We start from the raw sequence: 19,421 nt of genomic DNA, 5'->3' as shown, positions 1-19,421 counted from the left end.
AATCACTCAGGGGAATTCAAGAGCATTTTGTTGTGGGTCTTGGTGTGTGCGCGTGTATGTGTGTGTGTGTGTGTGTGTGTGTGTGTGTTTACAACCCCTGGCTGAAGAGATCAAGTTGGTGAATTATTAATGCTCTCAGTCTGTGGTCAGAGGGTCAGTGAGGCTTACTCCAACACTTCAGAAAAAGCAATAAAGCCTAAAGTGGAAAAGAAAACTGTGTGCGCTTGTGTGTGTATGTGCGTGTGTGTGTGTAAAAGACAGCATATTGCATGTGTTTGTATAGGATGAATCTAATCTTGTTTTGCCATATGAATACTGTATGCATGTATATCACCATCTGTACTTTACATAGGTAGGTATGCATTATTGTAAGTATGAGTGTGTGTTTGCATGTGTGACATGTCAAGTGGGCCAGCTAGGTCCCCTCAGGAGTTATGTGTGGATCTTTTGAGGAAACACAAATAAGCCATTAGTCCAGATCTGGGGCTGTGCTGCTGTAGTCCAGTACTGCTGCTAATGGCCTCCGATAAGACACAGCTAATGGAGAGTGCATGTGCATGTTTTCACGCTATACAAATGGCCCAAGAGACGGCAAGAGAGCTCTTTTAGATTCACCACTGCTGGCAATACCATTGTCACTGACCTCCCACCAATACTGCAAGTCCTCTGGTAAACACAATGTGACAGCTACTGCATCAGTTACTTGTACAGCTTGATGCAGTGCTGGGTGTCTAACTGGGAGAAGTGGGAAGAGTGCTGATGTCAGGATGCAACTTAAGAAAAAAAGAAAAAAACGAGCTGACTTATGGTGTAAAAGGAGCTTAAATAGTGTGCACAACCATTTAAAAAAATCCTATGGGACTTTCTGTCTCCTGTTGCTCCTCTCGCTAGCTCTCATTGAGTACACCCACACACTTACACACATAGACTGAGAGGCAGATCATTCACAACTACTTTACTCTATGCTGCGCAGCCACACTACAACATACACGCGGCTGCGCACACCTCTTGAATAGAAACTCCTTCAAAAAGAGCCCACGAAGTCGCTAGACCTCTAGTGGAATGTGCACGTAGGCCAGCCGGAGGCTGAAGACCCTTGCTAGTGTATGCCAGGGCAATAGCCCCCACAATCCAATGGGAAAGACGCTGCTTGGAGACTTGGCTTTCCCACATGTGGTTTCACCCACGACACAAACAACTGATCACTACGTCTGAAACTCTGGGTCCTGTCCAAGTAAATTTGCAGTGCACGAACCGGACATAGAGTATGCAACCGCCGATGCTCCTCAGAGGAAAAAGGCAGGGGATAGAAAGCAGCCAGCCAAAGAGCATCTAGCACAGTGGGAAGATCCCACGGTGGAGCCAGTGGCCTAGACGTAGGCAATTTACGGCGTGCCCCCTTCATAAATTGGCAGACCACCGTCTTTCCGTCAAAACCAACATGGCAGGCTGAAATAGCTGCCAGGTACACCTTGACAGTCGAAAAAGCCTTACCCTTCTCAATAATGTCCTGTAAGAATGACAGAATCACGGTTACAGAACACTGAAAAGGGATAGCTTGTAACGCCAAAACATACGCCACTTATACTCATACAGCGTCCTGGTTGATGAAGCTCTGGCGCAATGAATAGTATCAACAACATTAAGAGGAAGTCCAACCGTATTCAAATTGAACCGCTCACGGGCCAAGCCCATAGAGCTAGCCTCTCTTGGTGGGGATGGAATATCTCCCTCCATGCCTGAGACAGCAAGTCTCTGCGAAGTGGCAGTGGCCACGGCGGGCCGGCCAGGAGTTGAAAAATATCTGCCAGCCAATGCTTCCCTGGCCAACGTGGGGCTACCGGGATCATAGACAGACCGCCCTCTTGTGGTTGGGGCGAGCAACACATACCGTCCATGTGCTCCGCCGCCACCGGCACGGGGCATGGGAGCGCATGGGCTGTCTGCGTTGTCACAGCTGTGGGGATGTTGTACCCTGCAGCCTGTGTTATGACAGACATGATTGATTTGTTTTCCAACATATCTTTTATTTTGTATGTGATACGCGTGTCGGGACATTTTTATTACAGAGTGCATGAACAAAGTGCTTGTTTGACAACATTGAAGACACTGATTGTGTTTCACTTTGGTGGGCACCGGAACATGAACGTCTGCCCGATTTCTGCACCCTGTGTGGAACAGGTCCCGTCGAAGTTGCTCTGGAACGGAGCAGGGAGGGGATGGAGCAGCCCGCGAAGGGGGGAAACGGGGCTCGCTCTCCCCCTGAGGAGAGGCTATCAGGCCGGCCGCTTCTTCTTCCTCACGATCGCGGTAGCTGGAGGAGGAGGCGGCGGCGCAGTTTGAGGTCTGGGCTGAGGAGATTGCTTTCTGGACCACGGGTTCTTGGGACCTCTGGGAGCCTGGGGGCCTGCAAGCGCTTTAGGTATCTTCGGGATCCTGAAAGCAGGGGCCCGGTGGGAAACAGCCTGCGCGTACGATGGCTGGCGCTGCGCCGTGGAAGCCTGCTCCTCGGCTCCAACAGGGAGCTACCCATGATGGGGTGTCTCTCGCTATATGGCCTCAGCTGCTTCCCTGTCTTAGCTTTGGGCAGTTTCTTGCCGTTGAAGCGCGATTTCACAACCTCTGCTTGGGCAACGGACCACGGGATAACGAGCCTGCTAGCCGCGCGCTTACCAGGGAAATGGATTCTTCATATTCGTCCGACTCGTCTCCATCATCTTCCGCATCTCCTTCTAGGATGGCAACAGTGAAACTCTCGCATCCTTCCTCCATTTCCTGAGACGGGAAAAGGGGGGTCAAGGGCTGGGGGTCTGCATCCGCCCAGCTCGGTCCAGGTGAAGCGGTCACACTCCCGGAGAGGTCCGCTTCTCCCTGCGGCGCAGCTGCTCCACACATCAGCGGATCTCCTCCCGACAAGCTGGCCTAGCGGGCCAGTCGTCGGCGGAGAAGCTTACGCAGGAAGGCAGCACAGTCTGTGGAGCTTAAGGCAGCCTGAGCGTGGGGTAAGTCCAGACATGCCGCACACACGGGGTGAGTGTCCCAGCCAGATATCTTATTGCCACAGGTACAAAGCTTCGGGGTTTTCCCTACTTCACTGGGGTTGTTAGCCGCAGCCATGGTCAGCTAATGGGCTATAACCGCCAGCTACTGAACAGCTTGTGCAGCTACCAGGTGAGCAGTGGGGTAAATATTGCTATTTCCTTCTGCTAGCGTATGAAGAGAAAGTATTGCTACTACCCTGGAGGTATTGCTACCTGTTGCTAATGCTTGTATCCCAACAGGTATTGCTACCAGTCGGTATTGCCAACGTTAGCAATTAGTAAAAGTATTGCTACTTTGGTTAGGAAAATATTGCTATTGTCCTAAGGGGAAAGTATTGCTACTTGAGTGTTTAACCGTACAATTGGGAATGAAGCACCCGGCGACCGAGTTGTGCACCCGAGTCAGTGGACAGTTTAGCTTAGCACCCTAGCACAGTTGTCAACAGGCTTCTGTGAGAAGCGAGAAGAGGTTTTTGAATGACGAGTGCCGCTATGTCAGCCTAATATATAGGAGGAGGTCCCGTCCCTTCCTGACATAGATGTCACTGATGCCAGCCAATAGGGCTGCTCTGTTCAGCTTTGTTCAGTAAAAAGTATTAGGATAAATACACATGAAATAGTCAGTCATCTGGATTGTAAAATAATCCAAACAGATACAAATTTCTACTTTAGTTGGCCTGATTTTGGAGGGAGAGGTCATCAGGCTAGCTGAAGAAAATCACTGACATCTTCATTATAGACAGAATACTATTGCTGGGGTCCTTAGTGTCTGTCCTAATGAGCATCACCAGACCCCCTCTGGTCAAAAATAATGATGTCTAGAGAGGGCTTATGTCGATTCTCTTCATGCTGATCAATGTCAATAGCTAACAAGCTAACTTCCGGCTACCTGCTGCCCATCTCATTTAGAGAGGAATGCTACCATAGGGTGACCAGATGTCCCCGAATTCCGGGGACACTCCCCGTTTTGGGTGACCTGTCCCCGGTCAAAGCTTTCCCCGAAAATGTCCCCGATTTTGACACTAAATGGGGGAAAAATGCGCGCAGACCCAAACACCAGTTATTACGGTAGCCATCTAACGCATCGCCAGAGAAGACGTTATATGACGTACAGACGTTATCAGGACGTACGACCAGACGCAGCAGCGTCAACAACAACAACAACAATCTAGAGGCGGCAAAAAGGAGAGAAAAGAAGACCAGCGGCCGCGATAAATGGTATGTTGTGTATGAACTTATTTATTTTGTGTGAATTGGCAGTAGACTTGGCTGTGTGTGTGTGTGTGTGTGTGTGTGTGTGTGTGTGTGTGTGTGAAGTGATGTAACGTTAAAGTAAGTATGATTGTTTATCTGAACTGAAGACCTAACGTAACTTTATAAAAGTCAGTGAACGTTAACATTATGACAATGTTTTCATATCTGTCATTAGTGAAGCTGTAATGTTAACGTTAGCATGAGATTACCAGGTGATGACATTGTATGTGGCTCAGTTTTGGAAGAGGGGGAGGTGGAAGACTGCTTTGGTAACATATGATTTTCCTGTAGGCATAGGGACATGAGACTGTTAAAAATAATTAATTAATTAATTAATAATAAGTCAATGGTTGACTGTAGTAGTTATATGTGCAGACCATCTGATTAGCTGATGCCCTGAGTCACTGTTTTGTATGTCACTGTTGTTAGTAAAGGTGTAATTTGTTATATTAGATTACCATGAGATTACAATATTATCTCTATGTTGCTCTGTTGTAGATTAGGGCGAAGACAAGTATAGGAGAGACTGATAGTAAAGAGTGAAGGAGAGAAGAGGAAAGGAGCAGGAGAACAGTTTGGAAAGGTAGAAATAAAGAAGTAAATAACAGAGTGATGTGACTTTTGTGGGTGCACTTTATAAATGTAGGTTTTGATTTTAATACAGTAGTAAACTATTACTATTGGCTCTGTTCTTGCAGTTTTTCTCATGTTCTCCTCTGCTCTTATTCTACCCAGGCTCCTGAGGCGGAGGTGGATGAATGAGGGGATCACGGTAATGTCACCCATTTTTTTGATTGCCACCTTTTGTGTCATAAATATCAGTTCAGTATTCAGTTGTGAGTAGAAACTTTAGACCAAAAAATCCGTCCTAACTCAAGCTAACAAGACTAAGATATTTTTGTCTTCCTCAGTGGATGGATGGTTGGTGATGTCCCCCATTTGTTCTTTGTTTGATTGCAACCTTTTGTGTACAGCCTTCTTACAAGAGATGTATTTTCTTGTTGTGACTTTTTAGTACTATTTGGGCCAGGCCCACAGTTTCCAGTGGCACACATTACAGTATGTGATCCACTTACATCTTGATGATATTTACTAGCTACTGGTCTGGCAGCTGTCTTTGCACATGACACCTAACTTTGGAAGAGAGATGTTTTTTCTCATGTATTATTCTATATTTGTGTTTTTGACACTGCTGTTCGCTACTGATACATGATATTTGTGGGTGCTGATATTTTGATTTATTAACCAGGTCCTTTTGTGTAATAAAAGCTGGTTAAAATACATGAAAAGTACTTGTCCCCATTTTATATTTCATAATGATAATATTTAATGATTTTTCACCGCCGCATTGAAAATGTCCCTGATTTTCATTTCAGAAATCTGGTCACCTTATGCTACCAATGCTTGACAAAGTTAACATTTTCTAAAGAGAAAAAGACACATAAAAGCTGGCAAATGCTAATGTATGTCATCACTGAGGCTAGGTGTTACATTTATCTGGACAGCGCTCCATTTTCAAGAGTTTTATCTTCTGACCCTTTCTGCTGAGTACCAATAGACGTAGCTATGACAAGTCAACACGAATTTACATGAATCAGTCCAGCATCTGTTTTAGTGTGCTCTGTTTGTTTAATGAGTGTGGGCTGGGAGTTCAGAAATAGAAACAGCTCTGTGAATGTAGCCACCTCTCTCTGTCTCTCTAGGTGCCTCTGTTGTGGCAATCACAGCAAAACAAGTCAAGTATACATGACGGTTATGCAGTATTTTCGTTATGTAATTGTTTTCCTTCTTTTTTTTAAAAAAAACTGTACCTCGGAATGGAATACACGGAGTGGGAACATGGTTTATGAAAACTCATTTAGATACGCTTCTGAAGTTATTTCCGTTCTGAACGAAGCCTCTTTTTAGTTTAGAAGATTACACACTGCTGTATGATGTTCAAAAGGATGGAAGAGCATCATTAAACTGACTGGTGTAATAGTGTAACTGAGCAGCTTTTCATGTATTTTTTTCCAGCCTTATAACCTGGACCCACATGACTGCTTTTTTATATTTGAAATCAAACCCATTACCATGATAATGGTGCAGCCTGTTTATGCATTTGTTTCTCAATGAATCAAGTTTCACCTCTGTCCTCTTGTCCTGCATGAAAGGTTTGGCCCTTACCTCTATGAGTGGGTGCCAGTGTGCAATGGGTTTGCGTGGGTACGTCAACATCTCACTCCAGTGGTCTCGACCCAGACTCTCAGCCTCATTGCCCACCCTGCACACTCCGATCACTTCGTTGTGTCCCACCCTGCAGGATGGCAAACAGATTCACACATGGAGACTCAAAAATGATGCTGCACGAGAGCGATACACAGTATGTGAGTAACTAACGAACCGATCATAGTCCATGACAGCTATGAGCAGGCTTATCTGGTCGATGTTCTCAGGGGGAACATCAAACACGATGGCTTCGTTGTACACCGGGTTCAGAGTGTTGCGCTTGGTTGATGTCTTTCGCTTCTTTAGCCTCCGGCCTTCGCACATCAGGGACACTTTAACATATGGATCTGGAGAGAAGTACCATGGTCAGTGAGGGCGCTAAAATCTATTGACATGGACAGCCATGCCATTTAACAAAATACTATATTGACTAAAACATTGAGCACTTGAACACCTTGTGTGTAAATGTGATTATACATCACTTCTGCATTGGCAGTGAATACCCACCTGAAGCTCCGGTGATGTCCATGGCTTTGAGATTTCTGGCTTTGATCATGGTGATGGTGAGTCTGCCAGCCGTTGGGAGATAGCACAATGAGAACATCAGTTCTCCCAGGTCTACGTTGTCCTGTAAATCAACATGACATTTTTTTATTAGTACTGTTACATCAAAGCCCCTCATGCTAAGCATCACATCAAAAAACACGAATTTCACCATCATTTTACATAACATAATGATATACTACTTTTGACAGTCATTAGTCACAAGTGGCACATACAGGAACCCCTATATGTACTTAGTCTCAGCTTTTCGTTCCAAACTGTGAACATTTAGGACCACAGTTTTAAAATCATAAAAATCAGCAGGCTGATAATGAACTGTGTGACCCTGGCACATACATAATGCCTGCCAGCTAATAAAAAAAGTTTTGCTTTGCCATATTTCAGCTTTAGAAAAAACTAAGTGAAAACTTTAGTCTAGTTTCAACGATGAAAGACCAAAGAATTGTACTTTAGCTATTAAAAAAAATGAAGGGAAAGAAAAAGATAACTTGTTCAAGGTCTAAAAGGTAGAAAAGGAAACTTTTCTCAAAGGGTACATTATTGATGGGAAAAGAGTACAGGCAAATAGTAGTAATTCTGATATGCTACTTGCCAACTAATCTTATTGATTAGTCCGATCTCATATTAAATGTTCATGTGAAAATGTTTAAATGTGTAGGATTTCTTTTGACAGGGATTATCTTTGCTTTTAGACATTTAAAAAAGGAGAAAGTAGCTTTATTAACATGGTCACACAATCAAAAATATTCTACTCATACAGCAATACATGGGGCCTTTAAATGTACTCTGAAGGACCCTTCTCAAAATTAAACCAAAAGATTTTTCCCACTAGGGGCAGCAGAAACAAGTTGTGAACACAACACTGACATAGAATCAACTTATAAATTGATTGACTGATGTTAAAGTTAGTAGCAGTTAGTAAAACAGTTGTTTATTTCCAGCAGTTACAGAGCTACATTATCATTCATTTGGAGTCAGGTTTTCAGGTTCTACTGTCTACTGCTGCCAAAAATGACACTACGAGAGCGCTGAGAGTGAACCAAAACATGAAGCTGAAGCCGGACACCTAATCTTGCTTTATAGCTGCATAAAACCAAAACTGATGTCACGAAAGCGCATTGTGTAGCAGTGCACTGGTAGCCTACACATTGCATGTGTTAGCTTGTGCACAAGATATAGTGCTCCTAGTGGTCAAAACTTCACGAGGTGCCTTTAAGTACCTAAATAAATACATTTTAAATACTACAGCTAAGGCTAAACTAAATTTATTCCCCAGGTTTTTACCACTAAATATGCCAAATAAAAAGAAAAAATAATACACAGCATGTATGTGTTTGAGACTCTGAACTAAAACAAAATTTTGATTGAGGGTTTACCAATTAAAGCAAAGTAGGTTAAGCTTTAGTTAAGGTTAAATAATTAAAGTCAGAAGCCTGAAAATCTAAAGGTAGATTCAACAGAAGGCACATCATAATATGCTGAAAGAATGACACGTCAAGTCTTTACATCTCAGACGGACATGAATAGCGCCTGTGACACCTTCAGCAGAAAAAAACACGATTATCATCATGAACATTATTAACGTTTCCATATTTGTTACAAGAATGTCATGCGTCAAGCTCTTAAATGATACGCACAACGGCCATGGTTACTTGTCGCATCCCCTGGTGTGCAGCTACTTGAACTTGTGCATTCTTGAATTCTTGTCATGACGTTTGACTACTCATGTTTTCCTACAAGAATAACCCTGCTTTCACAGCTCCTCCACATTCATGCACATACCAAACTCTGCCCAATTAACACATCTGAAAATAACGTGCAATGGTGCTAGAGTGAGTGCTGTGTTCATGAGACAAAAGCACTCACAAGGTTTCTTACAGGGGAAACTCTGCTTTGTGGTTTCACACTTTTCCTCCACACACTGGACTTTGACAAAATCTTCAATAGCAAGTAAAATAAGCTTTTAAACAACTTATTTCTTATTATTTATTACAATCATAAAGAAAACTAGCAATTAGTTTCATTAAGTTCAATTATAGTTCTAACATAAATTCAAACTTCTATCTCACTACTCTGAATTCAGCTACATTGTGTCAATGCACACATGTGCAAAACAGGTTAACACAACCCTCTGATGAGTCGATTTGCATTCTGCCCAAACAGTGATTCATACACAGGATGTTAGTGATTTTGCATTTAGTCTTTGTCAGAAGCGTCCAATTAGCTAGAAAGCATAGTTAAAGGTCAGATGTAGTGGTTACACTGAAAAATCATTGTTTCACTCAGACATCAATAATCTCTCTTTTTCATGCTGATCAAGATGAATTGGAGTCAGTCTAAGAAGGAAGTGCACATGCACACACAGGCACACATTTGGATGCTGCTGCTGTGGGTCCTCTGCTCAAAATCGCTGAAAATCAAATTAAACAAAATGAGTTGATTCATCATGGGTGTCAGCATAGACCATCTAGATGCCTCCAAGCACATAAACACACACTCCCAAACACACACAGCTGATATTCTGATTGCGTGATTGCGTGATGAGTTGATTCATCACACATGTTGCTGAGGCAGAATACACCTCTGACACTGCATCATCGCTGTTACTTCGAGCCTCAGATGTTAATGATGTGCATCTTATGATGTCTTCGAGGTGTAACACACAAGAACATGGATGAGCACAGATATACTCAGATAGGCCGGCACATACAGAGACCATGGATCAGCAAGCCCTTTAGCTCTTCATAGGTAATGTGATCTTTCTCCCATTACACACACACAAACTCACAGAGCACACTTAAGTTTTCAGACTATAGAGTGCCAGTCACTACTCTTATGAGCTCTCATATAAAGCCTGTGGTCAGGATTATGGTCAGTGGTGCTCGGCCAATGAAATTAGACTGGTGCTCTAAAGCAGGGAGGGAGAGTGCGGACAGTCCATCTTCTCCAATTATAATACTTGCACCTTCTCTCCCTCAGGAGCAGCGAGGCTGTATCTACAAGCTTCTCTCTTGCTATGTGTTTAATAATCACAGGCTCATTTTAACTCTCTCTCCATTCTTTTTCATTCATTTTCCTCCATCTCCTTATTCATTACTTCCTCTGTGTAAGTGTCCATGCAGAGTGTGAGACACTGTGAGTCACATTTTAATTTTCTCATAAACCCTGATGAATTTACTCATGCACCCCGCCCCCTCCATCCTTTGCTGTCGTGTTCTTTTGTCTGTTGAGTTGTCTGTGAACAGCCTGTTCATTATTGAATGCTCTGATGAGGGTTTTGAGCTTTTGGGTCTGCTCAAAATGATGTAAATACTGCATAGATCTAAGTGCATGGAAATCTCTTTCATGAAGTTTGATCCACATGTTGATGGGAAAGGAAAAGTCAGTGGGTCATCAAAGTCATTAGTCAACCTGCAGGATCCGTGGATGTCTGTCCAAAATTTCTTGGCAATGGTAAATGGACTGTACTTATACAGTGCCTTTCTAGTCTTTACGACCACTCAAAGCGCTTTACACTACAACTCATTCACCCCATTCACACACATTCATACACTGATGGCAGGGGCTACCACACAGGGTAAGGGAATCGAACCGCCAATCTTCCAATATATATGTATATATATGGGACAAGTGCAATACTGTGTAGATCAGAAGCCTGTAATACGAAGCTGGATTTTTTTCTTATCGAGGTAACTTTAGGGTTAACCCTGGGTTTTCCGTCCTACGACGCTGGTTCACTTCTTACCAGGGTAAATCACCATGATAACTTAAGCTGAACGACTAACCTGCTCTGGAGCAGGTTATGTTCTGGATAAGATATCAACGAGTATAAAAGCACCACCTCCTGACCAATCAGGTTTCTTGGAAAATGGCCTGCCCATTCTTAGAAGATCCTGTCGACATTGGTGCGCGGATCATGAGAGTAGCGCTTAGGAGAGAAAGAGTTTTTAGGGATAGATGCAATCCTTTTGATGTCCCCGATGACATCCTATACGAAACGTACAGATTGTCTCTCTCTTGCTGCTTTCTGCAGGTATTTCTGCCTCCAGCTGTGTAATCTGAATCTGTGATTGCAAGCCACCCACTTCCCCTGTGATCCTGCTCAACACCCATTACTACTATTGTTGTTGTTATTATTATCATCATCATTATCATACATCTGATGACATTGTGCTATGCTCTCTTTCCTCCTGTGCTCTCTCTTTCTCTCTCCCTCCTTCTTTCTCTGTCAACCCAAACGGTTGAAGCAGATGGTCGTCTACCCAGAACCCGGTTTTGTTTAAGGTTTCTTCCTGTTTTGCCTTGCATCTGTCACCAAGTGCTTACTCATAGGGGAATGTTGGGTCTCTGTAAATAATACTGTAAAAAAGTACAGTCTAGATCTGCTTTCCATGAAAAGTGAGCTGACATAACCTCTGTTGTGATTTGACACTATATAAATAAAATTGTCTTGACTTGACACGACTTATACACTGGAGATCCACAATACATGGGGGGCGATCAACAGTACAATATATCTGCCTGGCTGAACATGGCGGAAGTAAATAAATCACTGTCAGGCGGAACTTTTGCTGTATGGATGAATATGTCCTGGCAGAATGAGGCTAACAGAGCCTCCATAACTCTCAGTCAAGGATAGGAGGACAGTTATATACACTGTGGGTATAGTTATTTTGTCATCGCTTTCAAAGGAATTGTTTTCTGACACTACATGTTAAAGTCTACCTCATAAATTGCAAGTGGAATGTCACAACCATGTGTCTCTCATCAATTAAAAATGTATTGTTTTGTATATTGTAGAATTTGTACAAAAGTAAGTCAGTAAAAAGTCAATACAATTGTATTTATATAGCACCAAATCACAATTTAATGTATTTATTTGTATCTATAATTTATAGAGACCCAATATTTCCCCATGAGCAAGTACTTGGTGACAGTGGCAAAGAAAAATTCTTTCAACGTGAAGAAACCTTGAGCAGTACCAGGCTCTAGGTGGGCGGCCATCTGCCTTGACCAGTTGAGTAAGGCAGATGGTGTGATAGCATAGCATATTTAAAGTTGCCCTCTGATAAATAGTCCAACTGATTCTAAAGGAAAGCCCAAGGTGCTGGCATTTAAACATCAATGAATCATCCCCATATTATTCTGGAACTAAGGGCGTAATTACTGTAAACAAACCAAGTGACTGCTGACAAGCATCTACCAGTTTACAATGTTTGTTCGCATTGATATCATGTATGTGTATGGATTTTTTATTTTTAATACAACTGTTTCATTGTTGAGCTTCAGAGATGCTGGTAGTTGTAGTTTTTAACATCAGACAAAGCTAGGCTTTTCCCCCCCTGCTTCCAGTTACTATGCCTAAACTAGGCTAACCTTATCCTGACTGCACCTCTGTACTACTTATCATGCAGCAATGAGACTGCTGTCATATACTTTTCATCTAACTTTTGGCAAAACAAGCAATTGGCAAATAAGCTTTTCTCCTAAAAAGTCAAACTAGAAGAAGAAACCTATATAGAGTATCCATAGAAAGTAAGGACACAACCAACAAGCTAAAGGTTAACTTTTTTTTCTTGCACTGGCAAAACAGAGAGAAAAATGCTGTACACATCTGTGTATAGGTTCCATGTGTTTACCCCTGTGATATGTTCACAATCTCCAACTGACTCAGTTGACCATATTCATTTAGAGAATCATATTTCTTGCTTAGTCAATAAGGGCAAATGGGACGACAAGTGCTTCTTATATGGTAACCTTTTTCATTGTTGGAAAAATGGGAACCTCCTTTACTAAATTAACCACACACACACGCACACGCTGACCTAATTATAAGCCATCAAGACTGTAGTCAATACTATTGACTGGCCCCGCAGGAGCTGCAGGTTACAATGTCTCTGAGCTCTTTGTTGTCTTTGTCGCCAAAAAATCTTCAACTTTGGAGAAAGAAGGCAGGGAAGTACACAAACAATGAGATTGATGTCCTAAAGCAAACTCTTCACATGCACCCAGTTGCTGGAAAATCTCTTGAAACTCATTTAAAAAATCATTAAATGCACTAATCTGTACCGGGCTAGAGCAAGAAATGATGGAACTATCAATAAATCATCGGAACAAAAAACACTTCAGTCATCTACGCTAAAAGAAACCGTGGCGATGTAGTGACTACTTCTAGAGATAGCCCCTATTTTGCTTGATTGTACATTTGTTCAATAAGGAGTTAGAAGTAGAAAAAAGCTCTCTGCGCTAAGAAGCTTGCTAGCTGTTTGCTAACTGCCACTTAGCAACATTGTTAGCTTGGTTGCTATCAAGACAGTACAGGGCTCTCAAGTCTCACGCATTTGGCGTGTGACACACGCATTCCCACCAGTTCACACGCTCACACGCCACACATTGCATTTCTCACGCATTTAAATTACCACGGTGACGTCCACCAAGTTGCACCCGCACCGCTTTAACAACAGGTAGGAACCAAGCTCCCCCTCCCCCGAGAGATCAGAAGCTGCGTGTGCGTGCCACGCGCAAGCCAATCAAATACATCTATATCTACAGAACAGCCAATCAGAAAGTAGCACTGCTGTATTTTGATATTCCGCGGTAATAAAAAAAAAAAAAGAGAGACGGACTAAACACATCCAGACATTCGCCGAAATTAAGCAGGTGGTTTCATAAGGACAGAAAGACCCAATGATTACAGTAAGTCACGTCATCATTTATTTGTTGCTGTGGAATAGTCTCTTTTATACTGTCTATGAATATTTTGTCCAGGCAGAGCAGTGGGAGCGAGTGTGTGTGTGTGTGTGTGTGTGTGTGTGTGTGTGTGTCAGGGATGGAAGTTAGCCTAGTAGTTAGCAGCTAGCAGCAGATTAGGTTAATTTATTCCAGTCAGATCTGGGTTCTACAAATCTATTTAGATCCAGTAAAAAGTATTTTTCAGGTGCAAGAAGAAAGGTAGGCAGGAGGAGCTATTTTTTTTGTCGGAGTTTACATGAACTAAAGTCAAGGCAAGATTAAGATCCCCCCTAGCCTTATTGGTATGGCATAATAATGTAAATGAGCTAACGTTATGGTAACAAGTACTGATGGGGGAATACTATGTTCATGTCTTGCACAAAAAAAAGTTTCTAGGTTGTTATGCACACATCAATCCTTGAGTATAAAAGTGGCTGGTAGTGGAAGGTAGATTTTTAAATTTACAAAAAAGTTAATTTCCATCTCTGGTGTGTGTGTGTGTGTGTGTGTGTGTGTGTGTGTGTGTGTGTGTGTGTGTGTGTGTGTGAGACAAATATTTCATTGTATTTTATCCAGACAATGCATAGTAGTAATTTTTGCATTTGCCTTCAAAGATGTCAGGGAAGAGGCAAAAAAGCATCCTTTCATGCTTCTCCCAGCTCCCTAAAAAGGTGGCCAGATTAGGCCAAGAAAAGGAGACTGTGGAGAGGGCAGTAGTGGAGGACACTGTAGAAGAGGCTGTAGAGGAGGCAGTGAAGAAGACAGCTATGGTGTCAGTAGAGAATGAGTCAGTGGAAGAAACTGAGGAGGACACTGTAGAAGAGGTTGTAGAAGAGGCAGTGAAGAAGACAGCTATGGTGCCAGTAGAGAATGTATCAGTGGAAGAAACTGTGGAGGACACCATAGATGAGACAGTGGAAAAGCCACTGGAAACAAGAAAGAACAGAGGATTAAGTGGAGCAGCCACCTATAGGTGTACCTATGTACACCTATAGGTGTGTAACACACACACACACACACACACACACACATGCAGTAAAATGCTCACAAAGTTTAATCTGAAGTCAATAAATAGTTTTGTTTGAATGAATTTATGCGTTATGCGTCATTTGTCAGACATCCATCCCCAGCTCAACCAAATCCCCGCTGCCGCTGGTAAAATCTCACTCTGAACTCACTTCAAAACTTGAGAGCCCTGCAGTATGTTCACACAGATTATTCATAAAACCCTCTTGGACTCTCCAGTTCCACATGCCCTTTACAAAAAACATTTGGTCACAAAGGTTTATTGTAAAAGATTCACATGGATTTACTTACTAAATGTAATTCAATTGAAATTAATAGCTTTTACCGTTTTTAATGCTAGTGTTTTGATCCTTTCATTTCTGTCATGAACTTTTTTCTCAACTGGGAATGTGGTTACTCCTAAAGTACTAGACTTGATGAAAATCTGCTGCGATGTAGCATTGATATCTGTGATTCACTATAGTTTTTCTATGACTGTAGAACAAACTCCATATAAATAATTAAAGCAATGGGGAGCAAGAGATTTACAGTAAGATCCCGTACATAAAAAATGATTAATTAGGCTACTCGTCAATGCCACAGGGGCATCATGGGACTGTTAAGCCAAGGACAAATGCAAGGCGAAGTCATGCAGGATTCATTCTTGAGCCAGCAGAGGTATGTGTGGTTCACAGAGAGGGGATTTTAATTACTGATTCAGTAATTAATGGTGTGTGGATTAATGATGAGGTGCTATAGCTTCAACAAGAATCCACACAAAAAAGGAGTCCTGCAATGGCAAGCTTAAGGTTGGACTTCTTTAAAATCAGATACTTATAAAAGGGATATGTCAATTTTATTTGTAACACTAATCATGTTGTAGTATAGGCTACAGTAACGATTCGGGCACTATACTGTTAGTGCTTCTATATATGACTGACCATATATGTAAACAGTATGGCAAGAATCCAATTTTTTCAGAAATATGTGTACATTACAGTCCAGTGCATATGGCTGGGGATGGTTAGAGGCTTGTTCTGTGCCAGGAGGCATGATTAATGCACACAGACTAGAGACTGGACCAGTACAGGATCTCTCCTTGGAATCCCAGGGGAGGTAACCTAGTTCTGCTGGGGACACATATTAAGAGAGTAAGAGAGATCGCCACAGATTTTCTGTAAAATTCATGTCCTTCTGGAAAACTACATGTTTCTTTAGACCCCCCTCACAGATAATGATACTCACACACATGCACACACACACATATGCAAACACTCTGCAAGCATTGACAGAACCTGTTGAAGCTTTGAACATAGATTTTCACACTAAATAGATTAATATCTGATTAAGGCAGCACTATGGCAACAGTAAATGTATTGTAATGAATTTGATCTGATATTGCAATCAGATTATGACAACCATAATTTAATTAGATATTTAGATTTTTGCTCAACCATTTTGTTTAATAATCAGTTGAGCGGTTGCTGTTGTTTTTTTTTAGTATTTTGCATTGATACATGTGTCAGAACAGTCACTGGAAAGCGATCTGAAGATAGTGGTATTGCAGAGGAGGAACAGAAATCCCCCATTTTCTCAGGTTTCATTTTAGCCATTATCTAATCAACTTCACGTAAACGGTTCAGTCAGTAAAAGCAGCAGCAGCAGCAACTTCAGTCCTCCATCAGTGTCTAAATAGGATGCATTCATGCATGGGACAGAGTGTAGGTCAACTGGCAGTGCTCGGAGCCCAACACACAATCACTGTAGTTACACACGGAATATGGAAGAAAAATTGAAGCCTAAGAATATACTTTGGATCTATCCGAAAAGTAAACGCCAGCTTAACTAGATATAATTCTGTGGAAGAGAAAGCATCCAACAAGTTGTTTTTAATTTTCTTTTTATATGCAAGATGTCTATGTTAAACAATGTTCCAAAACTTGCTTCCTGAAAGTCAAAAGTCAGGGCTTAAACCTGATCGTACAGTTTGCGAAGTTACCTCTACTTCCCCACTGAACTGATGTCAGATCGTTCGTTCATCGATTCCATCGCAAACCAATCAGCACAGAGTAGACTCATTGGTAGGGAGGGACTTCAACAGACATTAGCTAAAACTGTCTGATAGAGGCTGAACTGTTGGGCAGTATAAGATAAATGAGGTGTTTTTTTAAAACTGTAAATCATCAAAATATATTACAGTATTGCTCCAGAAAATATCAGGCCTGAAAATGTGCATGTTATATACTCTTTAAAGCAAACACGTTGTAAAACTGGATCGGAAAAGTCCAGTAATTAATAATTATTGTGTTGGGTAAATGGATAATTAATAAAAGATTAAATTTAGAGAGGGGACCCCTCAGACTTGGACACAGGAGACAGAACAGCTATATTTCACAAGCTGGATGCCTCAAAGGAGGTTCTAACCCATTTCTATTGACCTTATTTAGCTGGGAATGCTGTTAGAGTTTGGAAGGTGTTAAAACAATATTTGAGAAGCAGCTTGATTAGTGTGTGTGTTAAGGGATGGAGGTGCTATCCTGTTAGGTCTTACTGTAGTTAGTGATGCACAAACAGGTCAGAACTGGTTTGGTGCTGACCCAGCTAATGATCATTTTCTTGCTTTGAACTTAATAACATGATGAGAAGCAGCTGTGTTGTCCTTGCACATTTCAAAGCCTTTCCAAAACATTAAGCTGAGTAGTGGCCGTGGTCCAGGAACCAGGGGTAGGTTCTTAGAACACTCTTAAATGCCAAACACAAATGATATGACATCAGATAGAAAATGGTAAAGGTATCCTAACCCTAACCCTATAGCTTTTGTTTTATATTGTTATGGTACAGCTTCTATACACTAAAGCTAATTTACACTAGATGTTGATATCAATGGGACCTGCCTGTTGACAATATACATAGAAGCTGCATACAAGTAAATGTCTACTGATTGTATGAAAGACTAGCCTCACTTAATTACACATAATACCTGAGGCTGATGATCAAATTCTAATTTGTACCTGTTGATAGAGCTAGATGAAAGGTCAGTTGATTACCAAAGGAGGACGTTTTACTAAAATCAATAAAAGTCAACCTGCTGGATGCCCCTGAGGAAAAGTTAGGATACATTGTTGGGAAACCCTGACTATCTGTCCGAAATGTTGAGCCATCAAGTCCATCAAGCAGATATGTGACTGTATAAATAGAAACTGTGACCTGCTGGTAGCCCCAGATGAAGAGTTCCTTGAGCAGACCACACTGCAAAGAGTGGAAAAAAAGTATCTGGATATAGCTTACCTCCAATAGTATAACTGGATAATAAAGCAACTTGTGCCCATACTGTATATTTCTATATAGAGCACAAGGTAATTTACCAAATCCTTTTGAAACACGTAGAATGGCTATATATTGAAATGCACATGCAATTAATCTATTTTACATTGTGTACACCAAATTTACATTTTAGTTGGAATAATATAACCTTCGCACAAATACAGGCACTAACATTACAATGACCTAATACAATTCAGTACAGCCTATTCAACCTGTGCTGAGGATTCTTTCTAGCTGTTTTCATTCCTCTGTCCAAGCAGTACAACAAAGAAAAGCACAAGAACAATTGATTAAATTAGCAATCAAGAGTCCCGGCCTCATTTCTTTATGTAAATGATTTCTTTATATTATGTTTACAGCTGCAAAATTTCACTGAACCTCGTCTCCTCAGCCTTTATTCAGTTGTCTACCTGACTCAAACAACTGTTCTCTCAAAAGGCCCTATTCTGTTCAGAAGTAGATTTTGTAATAAAAAAGGATTTAAGTAATTTACTCACAGTGGCGTAAGTTCTCAACTGGTATTTTTATTGTGGTAAAGTCCTCTGAATCAGTCCCATCAACTCTCTGCTGCTCTTGTATAACTTTCAGCTGAGCCTCTTGAAAGGAAAGTAATCAATACTGGCAAAATTGTCTGTTCACGTTGCACGTTTCCCTGCATGCAAGGAGCAACATTAGGACATGGTAGGAAGTAGTGTAGTGGTTTCTTGGTAGATAAGCATACTAATGCTGTTATGTAATCAGACCAGATTTGGCTGGGTGAAATGTACTCGCTGTGGTATGGCGAAAAGCAGGAAAGAGAGGAAATAACTGTGAGAAGAGTTGCAAAAGACCTCAGCAACTTTTCATATCAAGTTAAACTTTTTGATTGTGCAAAGGGAAAGAGATCATGTCATATTGCAACCAGAAGCAAATATGTCTCATTCATTTACTCGCTGAAATGAATAGGCAGCGAAATCAGGTCTGACTGCATCTTAGTTCACCACAGATTGAGGTAACAGCTGTCTGACTGGCATTGATCAATAGCGCTCAAGGATGCATAATATCATTGAATAATGTTACATCTGATACATCAATGCTTTTTTCCCCTAGCTCATGACAGTGACAGTTGACTGTGTCATCTTTATTAGACAGTTGGGGTTTTTTTTGTTTGTGTTTTATTAGGTTAGGTCTGCTTCATACTTATAGTTATGTGACTGTACAATTAGCTAGCTGCTGTCTTTAACAGGAAGTTGATTTAACCAATTTAATACCCCCAAAATATCTATACTAGCAGTAGAAAAGAATTGGACTCTT

General features: G+C 41.5%; 1 protein-coding gene across 2 annotated transcripts in view; it reads right to left on the bottom strand.

Moving 5' to 3' along the window:
* syt9b (synaptotagmin IXb) overlaps positions 1-19,421 on the bottom strand; it is a 41,759-nt gene that overhangs the window by 1,543 nt on the left and 20,795 nt on the right. Inside the window, exons 5-8 of one of the 2 annotated variants that reach the window (XM_062420668.1) lie at positions 7,011-7,131; positions 6,679-6,850; positions 6,462-6,591; positions 2,746-2,752 (exon numbers count right to left, since the gene is read on the bottom strand). In XM_062420668.1, the coding sequence (XP_062276652.1) occupies positions 2,746-2,752; positions 6,462-6,591; positions 6,679-6,850; positions 7,011-7,131 (430 nt within the window). The remainder of the gene's footprint in view (positions 1-2,745; positions 2,753-6,461; positions 6,592-6,678; positions 6,851-7,010; positions 7,132-19,421) is intronic. The other variant, XM_062420666.1, reaches the window with a different exon arrangement.

The sequence above is a fragment of the Scomber scombrus genome, chromosome 6 (assembly GCF_963691925.1).
Source record: "Scomber scombrus chromosome 6, fScoSco1.1, whole genome shotgun sequence".
In the NCBI taxonomy this organism is placed as follows: domain Eukaryota; kingdom Metazoa; phylum Chordata; class Actinopteri; order Scombriformes; family Scombridae; genus Scomber; species Scomber scombrus.
The sequence above is the reverse complement of the archived record's forward strand: the minus strand, read 5'-3'. Positions and strand labels throughout refer to the sequence as shown.